Source organism: Ixodes scapularis, unplaced genomic scaffold (assembly GCF_016920785.2).
Source record: "Ixodes scapularis isolate PalLabHiFi unplaced genomic scaffold, ASM1692078v2 PGA_scaffold9__187_contigs__length_104089568, whole genome shotgun sequence".
NCBI classification, from domain to species: Eukaryota; Metazoa; Arthropoda; class Arachnida; order Ixodida; family Ixodidae; genus Ixodes; species Ixodes scapularis.
The window spans coordinates 40,016,313-40,035,070 of NW_024609884.1; the positions used below are offsets into that span (position 1 = coordinate 40,016,313).

Genomic DNA, 18,758 nt, shown 5'->3' on the forward strand with positions numbered 1-18,758 from the left:
AAACCAACAAATTGCAGAATGATAGAAGGCACGCGAAGCATTTTACGGCTTTCTAAAAAACCGCACAAATTCGACGGATTTTTAAGTTTCGGTTTGTTATCGGAGCGCATCTCCGCCCCTACGGCACCGCGCCCCGCAAAGAGATAGTGCAACCAACCTCTGCTGAGCTGTCATCGCACGACGCCGTAGAGTCTGGTTGCACTATCTCTCCATTAGGCGCAGTCTGCCGGGGCCAAGATGCGCTCCGATAACAAACCGAAACTTAAAAATCCGTCGAATTTGTGCGGTTTTTCAGAAAGCCGTAAAATGCTTCGCGTGCCTTCTATCATTCTGCATTTTGTTGGTTTAGTGGTTTTCGATGATGCTGAGCAATTTTCTAATTTAAATCATGCCCTTAAACACAATATTAAAAAAGTTAATTAGGCAAAAATAATTAACAAGTTAATTATCCCCGACATTCATAATTTTCTTAAATGGGTCCTAGGCCCAGGACCACAATGCCACAAGCCTTTTTTCGTTGCGATGAGTAGTTTTCGCAGGAACGATTTGGCCTGCGTTTTCTGAAACACCCTGTATATGTATGTATATATATATACGCACACATTAAGTTAATTATTGAAATTTATACTATGTATTAAATAATACTAGAAAAAAGTCAAAATGTGCAGGTGAATGAACCATACTGATCGAATAGAATAAGTGTTGCAAAGCCACCAACAGAAGATATTGTTACGAATTTCAGTTGTTTGGTAAAGCTTGTCACTAAGCAGTCAAAAAGCAGCGTTTCATAAATTTCAAATTGCGAGTTCTTGGCAGGACATTTGATTTGCACAGTGCAGATTGTTCCTGAAAATACTAATGGAGGCCATCTTTGCCCCGGTTACAGTGGACATGAAGATCATCGTGATTCCAGTGGTAGTGGTTGTGTCGGTGTTCTTGCTCATGCTTGTGGCAGCTTGGGTGAAAAGGAGACGTGCCTGGCAATCGAGCGCGGTCTCCCTTTCCTCTGAAGAGGCCAACCCAGCATTGGCAGCACCCATGATTGACTGCCAGTATGAGACCTCCTTCTCGGATAATGTGGTCAGTGCTCTTTTTCTGCCTAGTTTTCGGCTGGCTTTGAAGAAGCTTTACATGGATTGTTTGTCCAAACTAGAGCTTGCTTGCTCTAATGACAGGCATAATCTTTTTTTAACTTTTACATAAATATGTCCCAGAATTAGGTCATCAAGTGCAGAAGGCATTTTTGTCGTTGAGCAAGTGGTCAGGTGGCTCGTAGTAATAGTAATAGCTAAGTGTACTTCATTTCAGCTTAAGTCCAGACGCAGCCGACGCCAAGAGCTAGTGGAACCATTCGGGCAGCGTCAAAAGCAAAAGTCCTGGGTCTTTTTTTTTTTATGATTTGTTCAGCGACAATAAAACACGTACAGCAGCATGACGAACACCATGATGGTGCGCCCTTGACGCCATCTGATTGGTCCCATCGGCTTGTACTGTCAGTTGTTCCTGGACTTGAGCTGAAACAAAGTATAGCAATGTGGTCTCTGCATGTGTATATTTGACCTGTTCATGGTCAATTATTGGCAAAAAGTATTCACTAGCCATCTATGCAGAAACATCAAAATGAGTAAAAACCGGTATTAAAGGAATAAAAATGAGACAAGATGGATTTTTGTGGCTAAACGATGTGCACACTAGTAATCATCTGCAGGGATAGTCCAGAAGTGTTGCCTTCATTTATAGGACTTAGTCATATCCCAACAAAGAGCAAATGTAGCAGAAGCTGGTAGAACGAATCTGAGGATCTCCTGGGAAGTCTCAGAATGGCAGCTAATATTTTGAAGCCTCTAGGTACATAGTGTTGGCATCTGTGCTGTTAGCGTCCTCCCACTTAGAGGAAAATCTCGAAGTAAGAGATGGGCTACCATTTTTATATTGCTCACGAGATTCCTATAGTTACTACAAGCTTGAACATGGTGCCCTGAACGATGCTTGCATTGCTGGAGCATGCATGCTTCGCGGGACACTGAGAGCCCGGAGCTCATTCTTATAGCTTCTGCTACGATCATACTTAAACATAGTACGCAATGTTTGAGTCGGTCATGTTCTGCTTAGTATTTCAAAGCACCTTGATACTCTGCCCAGTCAGTTATTATTCAGTAAACAGTGCCCAGTGAAAGATTGTTAAGCATAATTCGTTCCTCCAAACACAAACATTTGAATGCTTGTTAATTAAGGATTGAAGAGTGGGGCATGGTAACAGTTTCTCCTTAAAGGCCGATGACCAGATTCAAGATTCCGCTGGGCAGAAGATTTTCCTCACCATGGGGAGGAGGAAACAGGCAACGGTGGACAGTGTAGAAGGGGGGAGAGGAGGAAGCGAGTTAAAAGTGGAAAGCGCGAACTGGTCGTCGGTCTTTAAAGCCAGTTTTCGCACCTATTTTCAGCACATATAATTTTACGCACAGTTGCTATTTGTATTCCACTTGTAAAATTAAGTCTTTACTTGTTGAAAGACAGCCCTTATTGTTTGTTCCTTTTAAAGAGGGGTTAAGCATTTTACTTTAGGATTGTGGAAATGCTATGAGGTGTGAAAGCTATGCAGCCCCACTTTAAATTTTGATTTTTGTAGCGTGAGCTACACTGGCTGAGGTTGAGCAGTTTCGCGTGGTTGTCAAAGAGCCGTGCTGCGCAAGTGCGAGGAGCAGTGACGTCACATGGCGCACAGCTGGTGTGCCGGAGCCGCTGCGCGCTCCGCCGCTACCACGCGCACCTCGCCGGTCTGTGCATGCGCGAGGAGCAATGACGTCACACGGCGCACAGCTGGCGTGCCAGAGCTGCCGCCGCCGCGCGCCTTGCCGGTCTGCGCATTCCAGAGGAGTGACGTCATAGCCGCGGCAGACGCACTGGCGCCGCCGCGTGCCCAGCTGTGCGCCTCCGTTGCACAGTAGCCAAGTCTGACGTTGCACCGGAGCCGCTTGATAGCGCCTCTCATTTTGTGCGCATAAGCTCACGCTACATATATCCTGGCATAGCCGAGCTAAGCCACCGCAATTTTTAAAGATGTAGTAGTGGCATACCAACATCTAACAAAAACAATGCTCATCCTTTTTTGTGCATCCTGGATAGAGTTGGAATGGTAAGCAGCTTTAGCTTTATATTTTGCTCTGCTGATGGAGTGGTCTTCTCTTCATTGTTAGCGATGGGAGGGAAAATAAGGTACAGTCAGCGACATTGAGCTGACCCAGTTTAGTGCTAGCCGGAAGGGGTAAAATGCCGCATGGGATGCTATGCTATGTTACTGACCGTCACATTCCGACAATAGGAAATGTGGTAGTCCCTTTCAGTATCTTCTTAACAGTTTAACATACCCGGGGCTCCCAGCAGCACGGCTTTTGTGCCGCCTCGACCCGAACGCCGGGCCTGCTCATATTGCCATACTCTGTAGTTCAGCCGAACTGAAGTGTCTAGGTGATTTGATCTCAAATCATGCAAGGTAAATGGGGCTCTTTAGAGTGTGTTTGGGCAGTTTCTTGACTGGAAGAGTACAAGCCAAACATGCTATTTGGCTCTCAACATATTGCCTCCTGAAGGAGTGACAGTGGATTAGAACTTTATGCACAGCCTTCTCAACTTGGACTCAAAATTTTACAATGAATTGTGTGCTTTCATTGCTATCAGGGATGGGCAAAATACATGCAAATATGTATCGAAATACAATTACAAAATACTTCGTCAAAAATGTATTTAATTACAAATCTAATTACATTTCCAAAAAAGCATTCAAGTACAAGATACAAATACAACCAAATCTATTTGGTCTCCTCCAATTACTCTTTCAAATACATTCCTCGAAATTTGCGTCAGCTACTTCAGGCCCAGGGCACCTGCAACGGGTTTCTGGGTATCTCATTTTAAGTGTGCATCGCACACTCGGGAGTTAGTGTGCGAGGCTCTAGTAACGTAACAGAAATATAATCACAAAAAAAGTGTAATCAGCTTAGACGTAATAGGTGAAAAAAGCGCAGAGCTTCAAGCAGTTTTTTTTGTCGATTACATTTTGGTACAGACCAACAAAGAACTGAGACGACCAAGACGCGCAGCACTAGCCAGATAATTTTTAATTGTTGCAACTCGCACCAGTTACGAAAATATGGACGACCCGCGCATTTAGAATGTTCCAGGCAAAAATATGGATGAAAATCAGGCTGGAAAGCATCACAAGTTGTCACAGGCACTTATTTAGCCAGTCTGCCTGTGAACGTCGATTTCGTCACTATTCTTGCCCTGGACTAGCACCGTAATCACAAAGTCACTAAACGCTTGTGTTTGAATGAGAGACACTGCATTCGGTGCAGAACATAGTTTTCTTCCTGCTCTGGACACATCTTAGGATGAGCAAAATGAGTCGTGACAATAAATTTGAGGGATGTACTTTCGCCCACAAAATTGTATTTAGTTACAATTGTATTTGAAATACCCACGTTTTAGTATTTTAATAAACTCGTCAAATACATTACCCAATTTGTAATTAAATACAAATGCAAAATACACAAAGTATTTGAAATACGTATTTCAAATACTTGTATTTAAAATACTGCCCATCCCTGATTGCTACAAAACATTTTTTTTTCTTTAAATTTAATAGAATATTCTAAATGTGGCACCCGTGACAATAATTAGCAAAATTTGAATTGTCATAGCTGTTTGTGCATTTTAGATTGTCAAAAGCAATGTCACCTGAAAGCTATATCAGCTATCTCCTGTTTGTGCTTTGTTGCACACTCTGAATGTTGATATGAGATGGAGGCACAAGTGAATAGTAGACATTTCCTCTATTTGTACATAAATACAATACTGCTTCCACACAGTTTTGCTTTGCATGCAAGATATCGCTGGAGTCTGCAAGTGCAGGCATTAGCATTTGTGGTTGGTTGTCAGCAGTAAAATCAAAGTTGGTAGTCCAAATGCACTTGCTGAGTGTTCTGGTATGGTCATACCTATAGGGCAGCGTAGCGGGCTTGATTCACCAAATTTATTACGTTTGCATTTGGGGCCAAGTTGGAACGTTCTCAAGTTATGCTTACCTGTTTAGTTACAATCCTTTCAAAATTGATGCAGCGTTCTCATGGTGCACCTGCTTATTGTCCTTAAATTTCAGTTGTTGATGGGGACTAATCTTGCATACGAAGAAACGGAAGCTCCTCCGAAGAATGCCTTGCCCACTGGTTACTTTCAACGGCCAAGTAAGAAGATCCTCAAAGAGGTTGCTTTTGAGAGGTGCATCCTCACCTGAAGCCATTGTTGTTGGAGAGGACGTGCCAGACATTGGCAACCTCCAGGGCAGCTTTTGATTCACCTCACATTGTGCCACTGGCCTCGTCAGTTAGCCACTTGGCCTTTTGACTTTTATGTACTTGTTCCTCAGTTGTTCTCTCAGTTTTTGTATGTGTTCATATGTGGACCGGGATCTCCGAGACAGGAAGACCACTTAAAGTTTCCAAGTTTTAGAATTATTTTTGCCAAGACGGCTATCTTGTCTTATTTTGTGTTCCCTGCAATGGTGCTGCTTATCTTTTTAACTTCATTGCATTAGTTGAGGCGAGATGCATTTGAATGCTTTTCTGTGTTTCTCAACAGTCGCACAAGTTTCGCTGTTGAATTTACTGTTGTGTTGCGGTTGCTGCTTTAAGCGAAAAGGCATTTTCAGTTGCTGCCCAGTGCTTCTGGTTAGCTAAAGAATAGAAAGGGAACTGAAGAAATGGACATAACATCTCTGTTATGGCATCATGCACTCAGGAAGAATCGTCAGCTAGTTGAACAAAGCATTTGTAATCTACAATTCGAGCAATAGAATGCCAATTCTGAACCAAAGTGACCAGATTTGCTCAATGGTAACTTCTGTAATCTCACTTCCACAACACAGATCTGGCCCAAAAGCTGTTCACATAGGAAACCACAATGTATAATCTGTTTAATCAAAGAATTGTGCAATTTAGTGGTAACATAACAGCTCATTTAGGAATATGTGAGGGTAAGTGAGAGTTGTCTGATAAAATTTGGCTACTATTGTTTCATGGTTGGTTTTGAGATTCAGGCATTAACTTCAGCTGGTCAGGTACGCGACTCAACTCCCTTGCACAGGCATTTGAAAAAAAAAAAAGTTTTATGCTTGTCATTTTACCTGTTTTATGGTATATTATTTCTAGACCAGCATGTGATTCTAAAGATCTCAGTAACATGTACAAGAGGACTGAAGTAGATTGGAAATTTATAAGAGTTTCTGTATCAGCTTCAGAGGTTTTGTTTGGTATCAGTGTACAGAACCAAAAGTGTCATGTTGCAAGTCTTTAGTGCAGTTGCCAAACTGAGGTAAACGCAATTTTCAAGTTTTCACAGCCTGGCTAACGGCAGTGGATATTGTGCTACATTTCAAAGTGATGTACCATATACTGTAGCCAGAATTTTATGTTTACAATTCAGCAAGTCGGGTGAATTTTGTTGTTTCTTTTGTACAAGCTCTAACAGATGCGAGCACTCATTCCAAGAAAGAATAGTGGATTTTGTGCATCTGTTAGGCCTTGGTGTCACGCATTTTTTTAGCTTTTAAGCAAATTTCTATTGTGTTCTTTTGGTACCTTATTTTTCCCTCCTATCATATTTGGACACCATTTAGACACCTGTAGTTTCTCCCTGAAACAACACTGTTTTGGTACTTAGAACCCACAGTTATTTAGTAGAATGGTCAGCTGTCTTAAATGAATGTTATGTTTGTTGAAATTATTTCCATAGAAATATATACACTTGGAAAACAATGACTTTATTTGTGAACTTTTCATTTACTCCATTGGCATGCCTGCTGTGTTGCCTTTTATCTTGGACCCGTCAATTAAGCCCAGAGCATACAGAGCTACCAAGGCTGCTGCCTGCTCTGCATACTTCTTGCTTTTTTCTCTGTAAAATCAGAAATATGTTGCTGTTAGCATGCACATCCACAAAACAAAGTAACACAGCACCAAAGGTTGTTTGGGGGATACCGGTTCTGTGCGTGCGTACACCCTTCCCCCGACAGTGTTTCTCACTGTTGCCATTTTCGAAGGGCACTATCCTGCACAACCAACATATTTAACCTTTGCCCAAATTTCTATCTGGTGTATGGGGACAAAAAAAGCAGTAAAAACCGATACAACGGCACCTGATGGACTGAGTGATGTTAAGCTGCCCTTCATTTAATGTTCGCAGACGGCACTCACAAAAGGTCCATTCCGGGTTGCCGCCCCCCACCCCCTTGAAGGGGAGCTCCAGTGTAAATTTGAACGTTTTCAACTAAACATATTTTCTGAAAGCACAAGAAACTTAGCCAAGAGCAGCAAGTAAAAATTATTTATATAATTCTTAATCGTAGGAATATGATATGTCCAAAACTACCCTGCAACTTTACTGGTCTGCCATCTTGTTGCGACGTCAGATGATGTGTTAACATCAGCACGCGGGCAGCTTGAGCCTGTTTCGCCCAGCATCGGAAGTCCGTCGCGATCGTCCGTGGGAAATATTGAACTGCTATTCATCAAGCTTGTCTTAGTCAAGTAGTTACCAGCAAATGTTCCAAGATTTTCAGCACGAGATTTCAGACGATTCACCATTTGCATCAATCCGCCGGCATCGCCTTTGAAGGGACTTATTCGCGATCCGCCTACATGAGGACCCAGATGCCGTTTCGAAGCAGAATGGCATGGAAGGTTTTATTTGCTAGCATGGTGTCAACTGTTTTATAGCACAACACAAACGCTAGGAGCCAGCATTCGCGTCAGACAGCTCGGACCCACTTCCGCCACCGATTTTTCAGTCGGAAAACTAATAAGATGTCACTCAGCCGCATTTCTTCGTGGTGCTATTGCACACCACAGCACATTACCCGTTCCCCCTCCTAATCGCTTGCTGCTAATATAATAGCCTAAACCAGACACTGTTTGCAAAACGACAGACGCTCACTACGCAGAACACAATGGAGTAGAGAGCGTTGCAACATTTGATGTCACAAGTGCCCCTGCTCGTTGGTGCCACTAGAGCAGCAGCAAGTGATTCGGAAGTGTATGCGTGAGCTTCAAATTTAATTGTCTCAAAAGAAAATCAATATTTTGATTAAATAGTTTGTAGACCTACTCACAGGTGAATATTGAGTACACGGAGCTCCCCTTTCGATTCGCCCCTGCAATGTTTCGGCAAACCCCACCATGCGCCAAGAAACTGAGAGAGGAGACGAGCATTGCCACCATGGTTTCGGTACGCTATTCCAACAGCCACCAGAACATTCAAATCATGTTGGTGCCTTCAAACTGGATGTGATTAAATGCTGCTAAAAGTTGCTCATTTATAATTGAAACCATACCTTGATCTTGATTACTATATACTTATTTCAAATGCTATAAATTGATGGTAAATACCATACTGCACTTTTTTTTTTCTTTTTTGTACAGCTTTTTACTTACAGGAATGTGCTGGAATACCTCTTGCTGTCCACAACCACCACAGAGCGGAAGCTTTTCTCTTTGGCTTCCTGAAACATTGACAATGTCAATACTGTTTATAAAAAAAAAAAAAAAAAAAAATACTGAACTTACAGTCTTGTAGGATGGGTGTGGATAGTTATTCTTCCGGGTCCAGTTGATCAGCGTAGTCTTTGGAAGGTTGCTCATCTCAAACATGTTCCTGGAAGTTCAGAATGGTTAGAATTACTTTAGGCTCTCCCCCATGCAAATATTGCAACATACCTCACAAATTTCGCTTCCATTTGCCAGACTTCTTCATTCCCCACTTTACATCGCTTCAGTGTCGGTTCTGAACTGTCATTCTTGGACAGATCTTTAAGCTCTTTTGCTTTTGCTTGGAGTTTTTTTTGCCAGGTTGAATATAATTCTTCCATCTTCCAAAGCCTACTGCAAAAAGCACATCGCTGTTCAACGAAAGGTGTTCATAGAACGTGGGATGTATTGGTTATATGTAGGGTTTTGTGTTTTCAGAGCAAATTTGGCATTTATCAGCGACTACTTCGCTTAAATTTTCAATTCTTCCAAATTCAACGTTCATCGAAGTTTAATTTTGTTCTATTCCCAATTCTTCAGAATTATAAATAAAAAATATACTATCTTTCCACTCTTTAAAAAAAAAAAAAGAGCAGCAGCAGTAATTTGTTTACAATACAATTTTAGGTTGGTAATCTTGTTGCAATAGTTTACGTACTGAGACTCTTACTGCAACCTGAAGCGAGAAAGTCACTGGTTGTCACTACGGTCACGTTATCGTTTAGAGCAGCCAATGGGAATGAGGCACTACCTGCGAGGGAGCCATGCTGCGGCGGTGATGCTTCATGGGCAAAGAGCACCAGTGACGTTGATCCTTGCGCTGGCTCCGTAAGCGAAGCTGCTTGCTTAGTTTCGGTTTGAAGCCGTGTACAAGGGTGACATTCCTCGCCATGTAGCGCCTACTACGCATATTTTTAATTTAACTTTCACAGTACGGCTAGATTGTATTGAGGTCAAGCGTGAATTCTCCAAATAGGTTTTGCTTTTAAAAAGAAAATTTATAAAGCTAATGAAAACTTTTGTTAATTAGCTAACTAATCAATCCATTTCACCTCCTTTTTGGTGGCTGTCATGACCACCAGTGGGTCCAAGGCCATAAATAACCCTAATAAAAGCTCCTCATTTTTTATTCTAAATGAAGAAAAAAAAAAGCTCTGTATTTGCTTTTGCATTAAATTAAAGTTGCACCAAAGACATTTCTGAGAGTGTCTGTTCTTGGTGATAACTTATCTTAGGGGCTCCAAGAATCCTAGAAATCAAAAAATTATGCTTGTGCAACGTCTATTTCCCTACTAAAAATGCGATATAAATTCGTGCTACGCCCCTTTCCGAGTGAAAAAATCTGGAGCACAGAATCCAGCGGTGGCGCCGGCGGCGTGATAATGGGCATGCATCAGCCAATCGCAAGCCGCCTCTCTCGTAAAGGCAGCTTGCGATTGGCCGATGCGCGCCCGTCGTCATGCTGCTGGCGCCTCTCCTGAATTCTGTGCAGCAGATTTTTTTGCTCGGAAAGGGGCGTGGCACAAACTTCGATCACATTTTTAGTGGAGAAATAGAAGTCGCACGAGCATAATTTTTGGATTTCTAGAATGCTTGGAGCCTCTAAGATAAGTTATCACCAAGAACAAACAATCTCAAAAACGTCTTCAGTGCTCCTTTAAGTAAGCCAAGCCAGCACATAATTTCATATATATCTTTTTTAATCAAGTAAGTTATTTTCTGTGACGTGCAGGAATGAAAAGATTCTACTCCAAAAATTTCTAATGTACCACCTAAGCAAGAAAAGTATCCAAACCCTACCATATTTCTTCCATTTGCTGGCTTGCCAAGAGAGCTTTGCCCCGCTCAGTATCCTGGAGGGAGCCTAGCATCTGCTGAACGCAGTACTTGGTGTTGGTGGCTCTGTTGTCATACTCTATTGCCTGTATATTATAGGTAGTAATCAATCAACAAAATATGTGATCCAGTCTGCCACAGGGACAAGTTCTAAGCAATGCTATGAAATCGCACCACGTTTGTCTTCAATATCGGAAAACAATAAACGATAAGTTAAATGTAGAGCACCATCTAGTAGCGTGCTGAGAGCTATTTCCGCCATCTTGGTAGCGGCAAGAAAAAGAAAATAGTTATCCAACCAGCAGAGAACCCGTGTAAACAAGCGACCACGCTCCCTGTGAGAGATGCGATGCCAACGCGTTGCTGCGTTCTGCTGAAGCAGTGATATACCTTTGATTCGTGTGCGGCATGAACGCAAGCAAGAACAGGGTTCACTTTTTTTTTTTTTTCTATTTGTTACTTTACACTTTTGACAAAAACAATCCGCGACAATGTATAAAAACGTGCGGACGTCATCGCACGGCGCGAACCCAGTTACAATTATTAAACTGGGCCCTAATCTTTTCACAAAGTTTTACCGGATTTGTTTCTGAATTTGCTTTGTTATTTTCTGGTGCATGCTGTAGTGTCGGCCTAAGTTTTCTTGGCGCCAAAGCAGCTCAACGTATGCGGACGAGACCAAAGCTGAAGGCAAAACGACGGCAGTTTTAATACATCCACACCACCGACCATCCTTGACAATGCGTGTGCTTAACAGTGAACAAAAGCTGAAAACACCGCAGTTCTTCACTTTAATGCCATATATTAAAAAATAAAAAGGATTACTTTTGTACAGCCAGAAAACAATCTCATTGCTTAGCAGCGATTTCTATACACTTAATCAGGCATTGGTAAACGAGGTTTGTAAAACGCCTCTAAAAGTAAACAGGAGAGTTTGTTGATACAATATTTTTGGAAGATTTAAAGCGCAGTTATGTAGAATAAAAAGCCCAACAGACACTGATGACGTCTGTTTGTTCTCAAATCTTACAGACTGGATTTTGCCGCCTGTTTCGTCGAACGCCACGTTCCATTACATCGCTTAAGTTCACTGCAGTGGCTAAAACCCCTATGTAGGCGGCGGCAAAAAGCTATGCTGCAGACGTCGGGTGGAGCAACACCGGCGACGCCAACTTCATTTCACAGCCTCCCATTTTTTACAGCAGAGCTGTTTATGGCTAGGGTTCCGTGGATTTTTTATGTGCATCAACAAAAACTTGCACCGCCCCCTCTTTTTCGTCGTTCCAAGCGCTTGCATGCCCAGTTCCTTCCACTCTCCTGGGGTGGTGGTCGCATCGCGCGTGTCTAGTTTCCTCAAGCTTTTTGGGGCGGCGATAGTCGTCCCCGCGAATGTATATGCAAAATCAGAAAGACAAGTTGCCGTTCTCCATTTTCAATTTCACTTCTCTTCTCTCGTCATAATGGGGAGACCGCGCATAATCCACACTCCTGAGGAGCAACGCGCCTTTGAAGGGCAGCGGCGGGCAGCAAACACCTCCGATAAAGATTGTGCACAAAACGCCAAGCGCATGCGGCAAACCAGACAACGGTGCGGGGCGGAGAACGCATCACAAAAACGCAGGTACAGTGGAATCCACTTATAACAATATTACATATAACAATGTACTGCTTATAATGATAAAGTTTTAGTCCAGATACAACGATAATCGGTTATAACGATTGAATTTTCAGGTTTTCTCATTATCGTTTTAAGTGGGTTGCACTGTACCATGCTGCTAAATTGGACAACTTTAATGGAGCATAAGCCAAATTCAAAAAAGACTTTCTGGACAGACAGTTTGGGTGTAGTTGTAGGGTGTGTAATCGGCTGTGGTTCGACGACAACTTGACCAACATCGGCAATGTGCGGGAGCCTGCAAAGCGGACTCGTGCACTGCAAGTGCTGTCGGTGACCACTTGCACTTGACCGATGACTACCGATCAAGACAATAAATGTGTTTGTACCTTTGTTCAAAATTCTGTGTCACGTCTGTGTCGTGTGCTAAACAGCTTCGCTGGTCATCATCCTTCACAGAGTGGAATGGCTCATGAAATGGCTCAGTTGAGGTTCAAATTTTGTTTAGTGCAAAGGAACTCGAGGAGTAGTTTTGGGAAAGTCAATGCTGTCATTCTGCCAGGGTTGAACAAATCTTATTAACCGGCACGACATCCATCAACTGTGCTTTCAGTCGACGCCATCTGAAACCAATTTGAGCTCCTTGCAATGCCCCAAAAATATTGCCCAGGGCAGTTTCTTCCACAAGAACTCCGAGCTTTCCACCAATTAAAGCTTTTGTCAATAACAGCTAAAAAAAAACTAACCTTTGAGTTGCATGTATTGGAGTGGAGCAACCTACTGCTAAACAGTAAAACTTCATGTGTCTTCGCGTCAAAAAAAAGAATTGAAAGTATCTTCAGAGATCAAAGGAAAGAGGGCCTAGTCCTTTGCCCACATTGGGTGATCGGAAGTCGGAAAATAATGAAGTTGCTGAATCACAATCACTGGCAGAGCATCTCTGCCTTGGAAATGCCGAGAAACTGAAACTCAAGCAACTTGACGCTACCAAGATGGCCACGCACAAAGTGCTGCCAGACCACCAAGCAGTTTTGCATATCGTCTATAGCTTTGTTAGTAAACTGCTATAGGGTGGGCGATACAAGTAGCTCCATTTGCTGATCTCCAAAAAGTTGCATAAGCTAAAACTAGAATGAAAGAAAGCAGACTGTTTCACTCTAAAAATGGCCGTGAAAATTGGTGCTACAAGGTCACCAACTTGCAACATTCATAACAATGATTCTGTCAACTAATGTTTTAATTTCAATGCAGCGATCAGCTCATACCGTGAAATTTTGACCACAAACATGTTGATTAAGGCACCCACCCTTTTGTTTTTTGGGAACTTTAGTAATGGCTGGAGTGTATGCAGGATGTTTCACCAACAACTAAAAATACTTAAAAAAAAAAAGCAACCAATGTCCCTTTTCTAGTTACAAAACAGCAACATCTAATGTAACATTCTGTAGGTAATTCATATACCTTTTCCAATTTTCATCATGTAGAACATGCATACTATTGTCCAATAATGAAAGAAACAAATAAATTATGTGGCCAGGTAAAATAAGCAAACTGGGCAGGTAACAAGCCTTTTCGCTGTACCTATGACATGCCACACACTAAACTTGAAGTGTCAATTTCAGTGCAGTTTCATAAAGTTATCACAGGCAATTTGGGAAAATAATTTAGTCATAATGCTTAACTACGCTAAGTTGTTTTAGCAGTAAAGAATTATGTGGCATTACTTTTCATATACATGTTATTGACACACTATGGAGGTAATTTGTTTGCTCAGCCTGCACAAATATTTCAGATGTGCACTCACATAGTGGAGGTACTGTACAATGACATCATCTATGGGCTTCCTGCCTGCCTTGCTGAAAATGGAGCAGTTGCTTTCAGCCTGGCGAGCCAACATTACAGACGTAGCCCCAGTGGCCACACGGAAGCGCTCGATGTCTTCATAGTCCACTATTTCACTGGATCCTCCACTGCAACAATGAAGAAATTGTTTCAGTTGTATTGTCAATGCGACATTCACTCCCGCATCCGACAAGTTGGAAGGTTACAACTAGGAATGCCGCGAACCCCCCCCCCCTCCCCCAAATTTCGAGTTAGGAAGGCTAAAAAATTTTGACCCTTGTTAAGATTCGAATTTGAAAAGTTTGCAGCTTTGGAATCCCACTGGGTTAGAGTTCGAACAATTCGAAAATGTCAAGGTTTCTGAAAGTTTGAGTTTCAAGATTTCTATTTTTTTGACAGATCGTTTGAAAAATTCTAACATCTAGAATTTATTTAAAATTCAAGTTCGAAACATTCATACAATTCGAGGCACAAGTTCGCAAGTTTCGATTTTAAGTTTGAAGTCTTTGAATTTCACGAACGGAGATCAAATTCTGCAGTTTAAAACTAAGTTTTCATGAAACTTTCTAAGAAAATATTGCGAAATGTACAAATTTTACTGAAAACGTTGCCCATTCCTATCGTGCAGTGAATATACTCCTTCCTTCTGTGCTGTGGTACTGATGGCACTACTTTTTTCACTTGTTATTTGTCGTAACTTTTGAAACAAGCGTTGAACTGGTTGAACGGCTCATTGAAAAGCCCTGAGGCGGTCAGGTGAACATACTTGCTACTTATTTGCAAACTAGTACCAATCCGATGAAATGCCGCCTAAATGCAGTGCTGGCATAAGACAACGAATCATACAGGACAATGCATGCACATGAAGGCACCCAGGCTTCCCGAAATTTGTTTGTTGCTCTAGGTGTTCATTTTCGGCGGGATGAACTATGATATGGAGGTCACATGTTATCGGGTTAACCATTATTGCCGCTGCCTGGAACTTCTTCGATGGACGGAGATATTTGCCGCTCTAAAATGCAGTCGGTTACTAATGATAATGAACTAAGTGCCAATTCAGCGTTCTTCGTAGCGCATCAGCGTCGCGCTCTGCGCACGCCTTTCCTTGACTCGAGGAAATTGGGGGACTTGCATTCAAAAACAACTAATGATATGAAGCACATCCCCAGCGAAGCGCCTCGGTTGAAATTCAAGTCTACAGATTAGGAACCTGTTGGCCCACAGGTTACCTCGGGGAGTTGTACGCGGCAGATCCTCTGTGCGGAAGTTGAAAGAAAAAGGTGTGAGGTCAAGGCCACACCAAAGAGATCATTTAGCGTTTTACAAGCCAGTCGCGACTCGCTTGTGGCACGATCAGCTAAGTAAGACTCTAAAGCAATTTCAACTACCCTTCACACAATGGCATCTTGTGTTATTTATATTTGTTGCCTTGAACCGCTTGAACCCATGGGGGTGAACCTGGTTCAAACTTTGTCTAACTTTTGATCAGAAGTTCGAAGTTCGTCGACCTTTTGAACTTAAGAGGTTCGAAAGTTAGAAAATCTTTGAATTTCTTAGCATGGTAGTTAGGAAATTTATAATTTCATAGCACGAAAAAGTTAGTTAGAAAACAATAGAATTTCTTAGGGTCAAAAATTCTGAGGTTTGAAAATCATTGAATTTCTCATGTAATAGGTTTAACGTTTCAAAACTTTGCAGACCTTTCGATCTTCGAACCTCAGGTTCGCAAAAAGTTTGCGGCATCTCTAGTTACAACTCGCCTTCAATGTGATGCAAGTAGTAACCACCATTAATGTACGAAGAAAAACATTTACTTTTTTTGTGTACAAGACAAAAGCTGCTAATATATTCTGGGGAATATTCAGTCTGATAAACTGCCTTTGGCAAGCACTGCACTAAACATATTTATTTTATGACAGTGAAATTTCCAGGGGCTCTGTCGAAGAACAGTGACTAGCACACAAGATGATTCAAGAAAACAGTGCATGATACAAAATACTCTAAGTTAAAATAACTGATCCATAATAGCGAAAATCCACGATGAGAAAAAAAATGGCATGCAACTTTCAAAGCGGCACTTACTTTGCTATGACTGGAATAGTGAGGTGTTCGGCCAATGCCTTAATTGTGGCATTCCTGTTTTTATGTTGTGGCCTCTCTTCTTTGGTTCGTCCGTGGACACCAAGTGCCTTGACCCCAGTTGACTCAATCAATTTGCCCAGTGCAAGGGTGTCTTCTAGCTAGAACCAACAAATAAGAAGGGGCAAGACAGCCCTTATTAGAAACTGGTATAAAACAATTTAAAAAAAAAGAAAAACATTTGGAAATTGATATTTTTGTAGTCCCAGGATTGATTCATACCCTGTCAAGAACCCTGATCTTGCAGGTGACTGGCAAGGTTGTACTCTGCACCAATGCTGTAAGAATGGCTTTCACTTTGTCCAATTGCGTGAGCAGAGCAGCACCCATCCCACCCTGCAATGCCAAATAGGTCCTTCAGAGATATGCACTTTGCACAGTTACATTCACCCAGACCTTCAGTGAAAATTCCTTTGGGCATCCCATGTTGACATCAATTCCTGCAACATCTTTTTCTCTGCAATGCATGTGGAATTCACATCAAAGCGGTCCACAACTTTTTGAAACACACCCATAGTAGTATATGCAGCACTGTTTACTTAAAAAGTAGAGACTCACACAAGTTTGGCCACTTGCACAGCACGCTCGGGGCTACAAGTGCCCTAGAAAGTAAAGTAGCATTACATTTCACTGCTTGGCGATATGTAGCACGATAATATGTAGTTTGGCAAACCATGCAACTCGAAACAATGTTCAGAGAAAATGGAGTTTGTACGGTATACATGCATATTAACACAGAGTGAGGGCGAGAAAAAAGTAAAATAACAGCATACAACACTCACAATCTGTAGAATGTTCTTTCCTCTTTCTTTCTCGCATGTTCGAAAGACAATCTGATGATCATCATCGATATAGTCCACAGTGCCCAGGACCTCTACAAAAGTTGCAAGTACAGAGATTGCATCATATTGGCAAGTTTTAGTGTGTAACACTCGGAAGTATGGCCCAATGCACGCACCGTTCATCACACTTATTTATTGTATACATTACAATCTCTTCAATGGCTCCACAGGCACTGCAAAGTGTCTGAGTAGTTGCATTCTACCATGCCTGCACAGAAATAAAATATTTCATCTAAACTATCCTGTGGCTGGGTGCTGAAGAGCAAGAGGCAAAGCTGCACCAATATATTCACTTTACTATCCAAAAATTGCCTACAGACATCTAAAACAAGATAACAAGGTGAAGGAAACAAATGTATCCAATGATACAACACAACAGATTCCTGTTTTGAATAAACAAGGAGGTTTAGCCACACTCTCGCTGCATAAGTAAAGACATACTTTCAGGGTCATGACCGACTCCCCCCCCCCCCCCCCCCCCCCCCCCTTTTTCCCCCTTTTTTTCCCATCGCACACAAGGAATGTCGGGAATGGGCAAATACTGGCGCCACCGACATCCATGGGACGGTTTAGCTAAAAATCAACATTAAAAGCCAAAACATTGCCATACGTTGTTCCTTTCATTGTACAGAACACAAAACAACGAGAGAGGGTATATTGTTTCCTAAAGCGAAGATAGGCTGTTTTTAAAGGATGCTGAACAGATCACTTACGGTTTTCCAACCGCTGACACTTCAACAAGCGGTAGTCTATGAGTTCCTAGGGAGAGAAAAAAAGATGGAATGCTGCCATCAAAATAACCTGATTTGGCAAGTGTGTCGTAAAAGCTAGGAAAAAAGAGCAAGACATGACAGTATTGTGAAAACAGAGCTACAGTATACCTCAGAGTAGACGAGATCAGCCCCGTAGTGCAAGGCGAGCAGTCGCATAGGCAAGGTGCCTATCCTCACCATAGGTGCTAGTATAACTTTGTTTTTGTAATCAATAACCGATGTCATGCTTGTTCAGGTGTGTTTTCTTGGAACTGAGAACTCGTCAACAACTCACAACTCATACTAACGCAAAAAGAAGAACGAAATTCGACTATTCAAGCATTTCAAGTGATACAACGACCCACCATCGTACCATACACATGTGCACATGCATAGTGTGGATTGGATTGGATTTATTTGCCGTTCATCAGTTTCGGACTTGGAGGCTGGGAGTCTGCTCAACGCACTGATCTCTATGTCTATTTGCTGGATCGCGTTTGACCAGCTCCTCCTATGGACCGGAATGCGGTCACTGGCGGCCATCTTTAGGTAGAGTTATATCATCTCTAGCCATCATAGTAATATGGCGGACAGCGCAATGGCGGCAGGCTGCCCTAAAAATAGCCGTAGATCTAGTACACTGTACCGTGGGTGACATTTCGTGCTTGATTGAAGTTTTTCGACGAAGCAGATTCTTGAAACCCGGCGTGAACGGTAGCCTCATCTTTGAGGACCCGGCAAAAGTTCTACGAAAGCGCAGCACCGGGGGAAAGCAGCGCAGCTCGCATCAAAAGCAGACTCCGTACCGTCGTCTGCTTTCGATGCTTCTTTTGATGCGACTTTTGATACGTGCTGTGCAGCTTTTCTCCCGGTGCTGCAATTTCGTGAAACTTTTACCAAGTCCTAAAAAACCGAACTACTGTTCACGCCGGGTTTCAAAAACATGTTTCGTCAAATAATTTTAATCAAGCACGCAATATCACCCACGCTAATTTGACCGCTGCCTTCCAACTCACCTGCCAAAACCATGGATGGATGACAGCGGCTGCAGCAGCTTACATCGGCTAGAGGTGATATAACTCTACCTAAAGATGGCCGCCAGTGACCGCATTCGCGGAGCGGGCAAACGCGATCCAGCAATTGTCATAGAGAT

At 42.3% G+C, this 18,758-nt stretch overlaps 2 protein-coding genes across 5 annotated transcripts in view; one reads left to right on the forward strand and one right to left on the reverse strand.

Annotated features, from left to right (window-relative positions):
- The window catches only part of LOC8031682 (low-density lipoprotein receptor-related protein 1B), a 32,084-nt gene extending 25,272 nt beyond the window's left edge, over nucleotides 1–6,812 (forward strand). For both annotated transcript variants that reach the window (XM_029978400.4, XM_029978404.4), the window contains exons 20-21: nucleotides 887–1,080; nucleotides 5,159–6,812. In XM_029978400.4, the coding sequence (XP_029834260.2) occupies nucleotides 887–1,080; nucleotides 5,159–5,293 (329 nt within the window). In that variant the 3' untranslated portion in view covers nucleotides 5,294–6,812. The remainder of the gene's footprint in view (nucleotides 1–886; nucleotides 1,081–5,158) is intronic.
- On the reverse strand, nucleotides 6,797–18,014 carry LOC8031680 (tRNA-dihydrouridine(20) synthase [NAD(P)+]-like). Of its 3 annotated transcripts, XM_029978419.4 has the most exons (13): nucleotides 17,735–18,014; nucleotides 17,567–17,612; nucleotides 16,794–16,885; nucleotides 16,570–16,613; nucleotides 16,408–16,468; nucleotides 16,234–16,347; nucleotides 15,955–16,112; nucleotides 13,835–14,000; nucleotides 10,380–10,501; nucleotides 8,769–8,933; nucleotides 8,619–8,706; nucleotides 8,487–8,554; nucleotides 6,797–6,951 (listed from the first exon to the last, which is right to left on the reverse strand). In XM_029978419.4, exons 1-13 carry the CDS (start codon nucleotides 17,849–17,851, stop codon nucleotides 6,837–6,839), a joined length of 1,356 nt encoding a protein of 451 aa, XP_029834279.1. In that variant the 5' UTR covers nucleotides 17,852–18,014; the 3' UTR covers nucleotides 6,797–6,836. The 3 variants fall into 3 exon arrangements, with proteins under 3 accessions (XP_029834279.1, XP_040356465.1, XP_040065078.1); XM_040500531.1 differs by having other exon boundaries at nucleotides 8,487–8,706; XM_040209144.2 differs by lacking the exon at nucleotides 6,797–6,951 and adding an exon at nucleotides 16,970–17,061 and having other exon boundaries at nucleotides 7,143–8,706; nucleotides 17,735–17,795.
- Nucleotides 18,015–18,758: the final 744 nt, after the last annotated feature.

Excerpts from the sequence above, each read along its gene's own strand:
- LOC8031680 (XM_040500531.1), bottom strand. The coding sequence starts at position 17,851 with ATGACATCGGTTATTGATTACAAAAACAAAGTTATACTAGCACCTATG. Across the intron at positions 16,469-16,569 it reads GTGCAAGTGGCCAAACTTGT|AGAAAAAGATGTTGCAGGAA; the intron begins GTGAGTCTCTAC and ends CATGCATTGCAG. Across the intron at positions 6,952-8,486 it reads AGGTATTCCAGCACATTCCT|AGAAAAAAGCAAGAAGTATG; the intron begins GTAAGTAAAAAG and ends CTGATTTTACAG.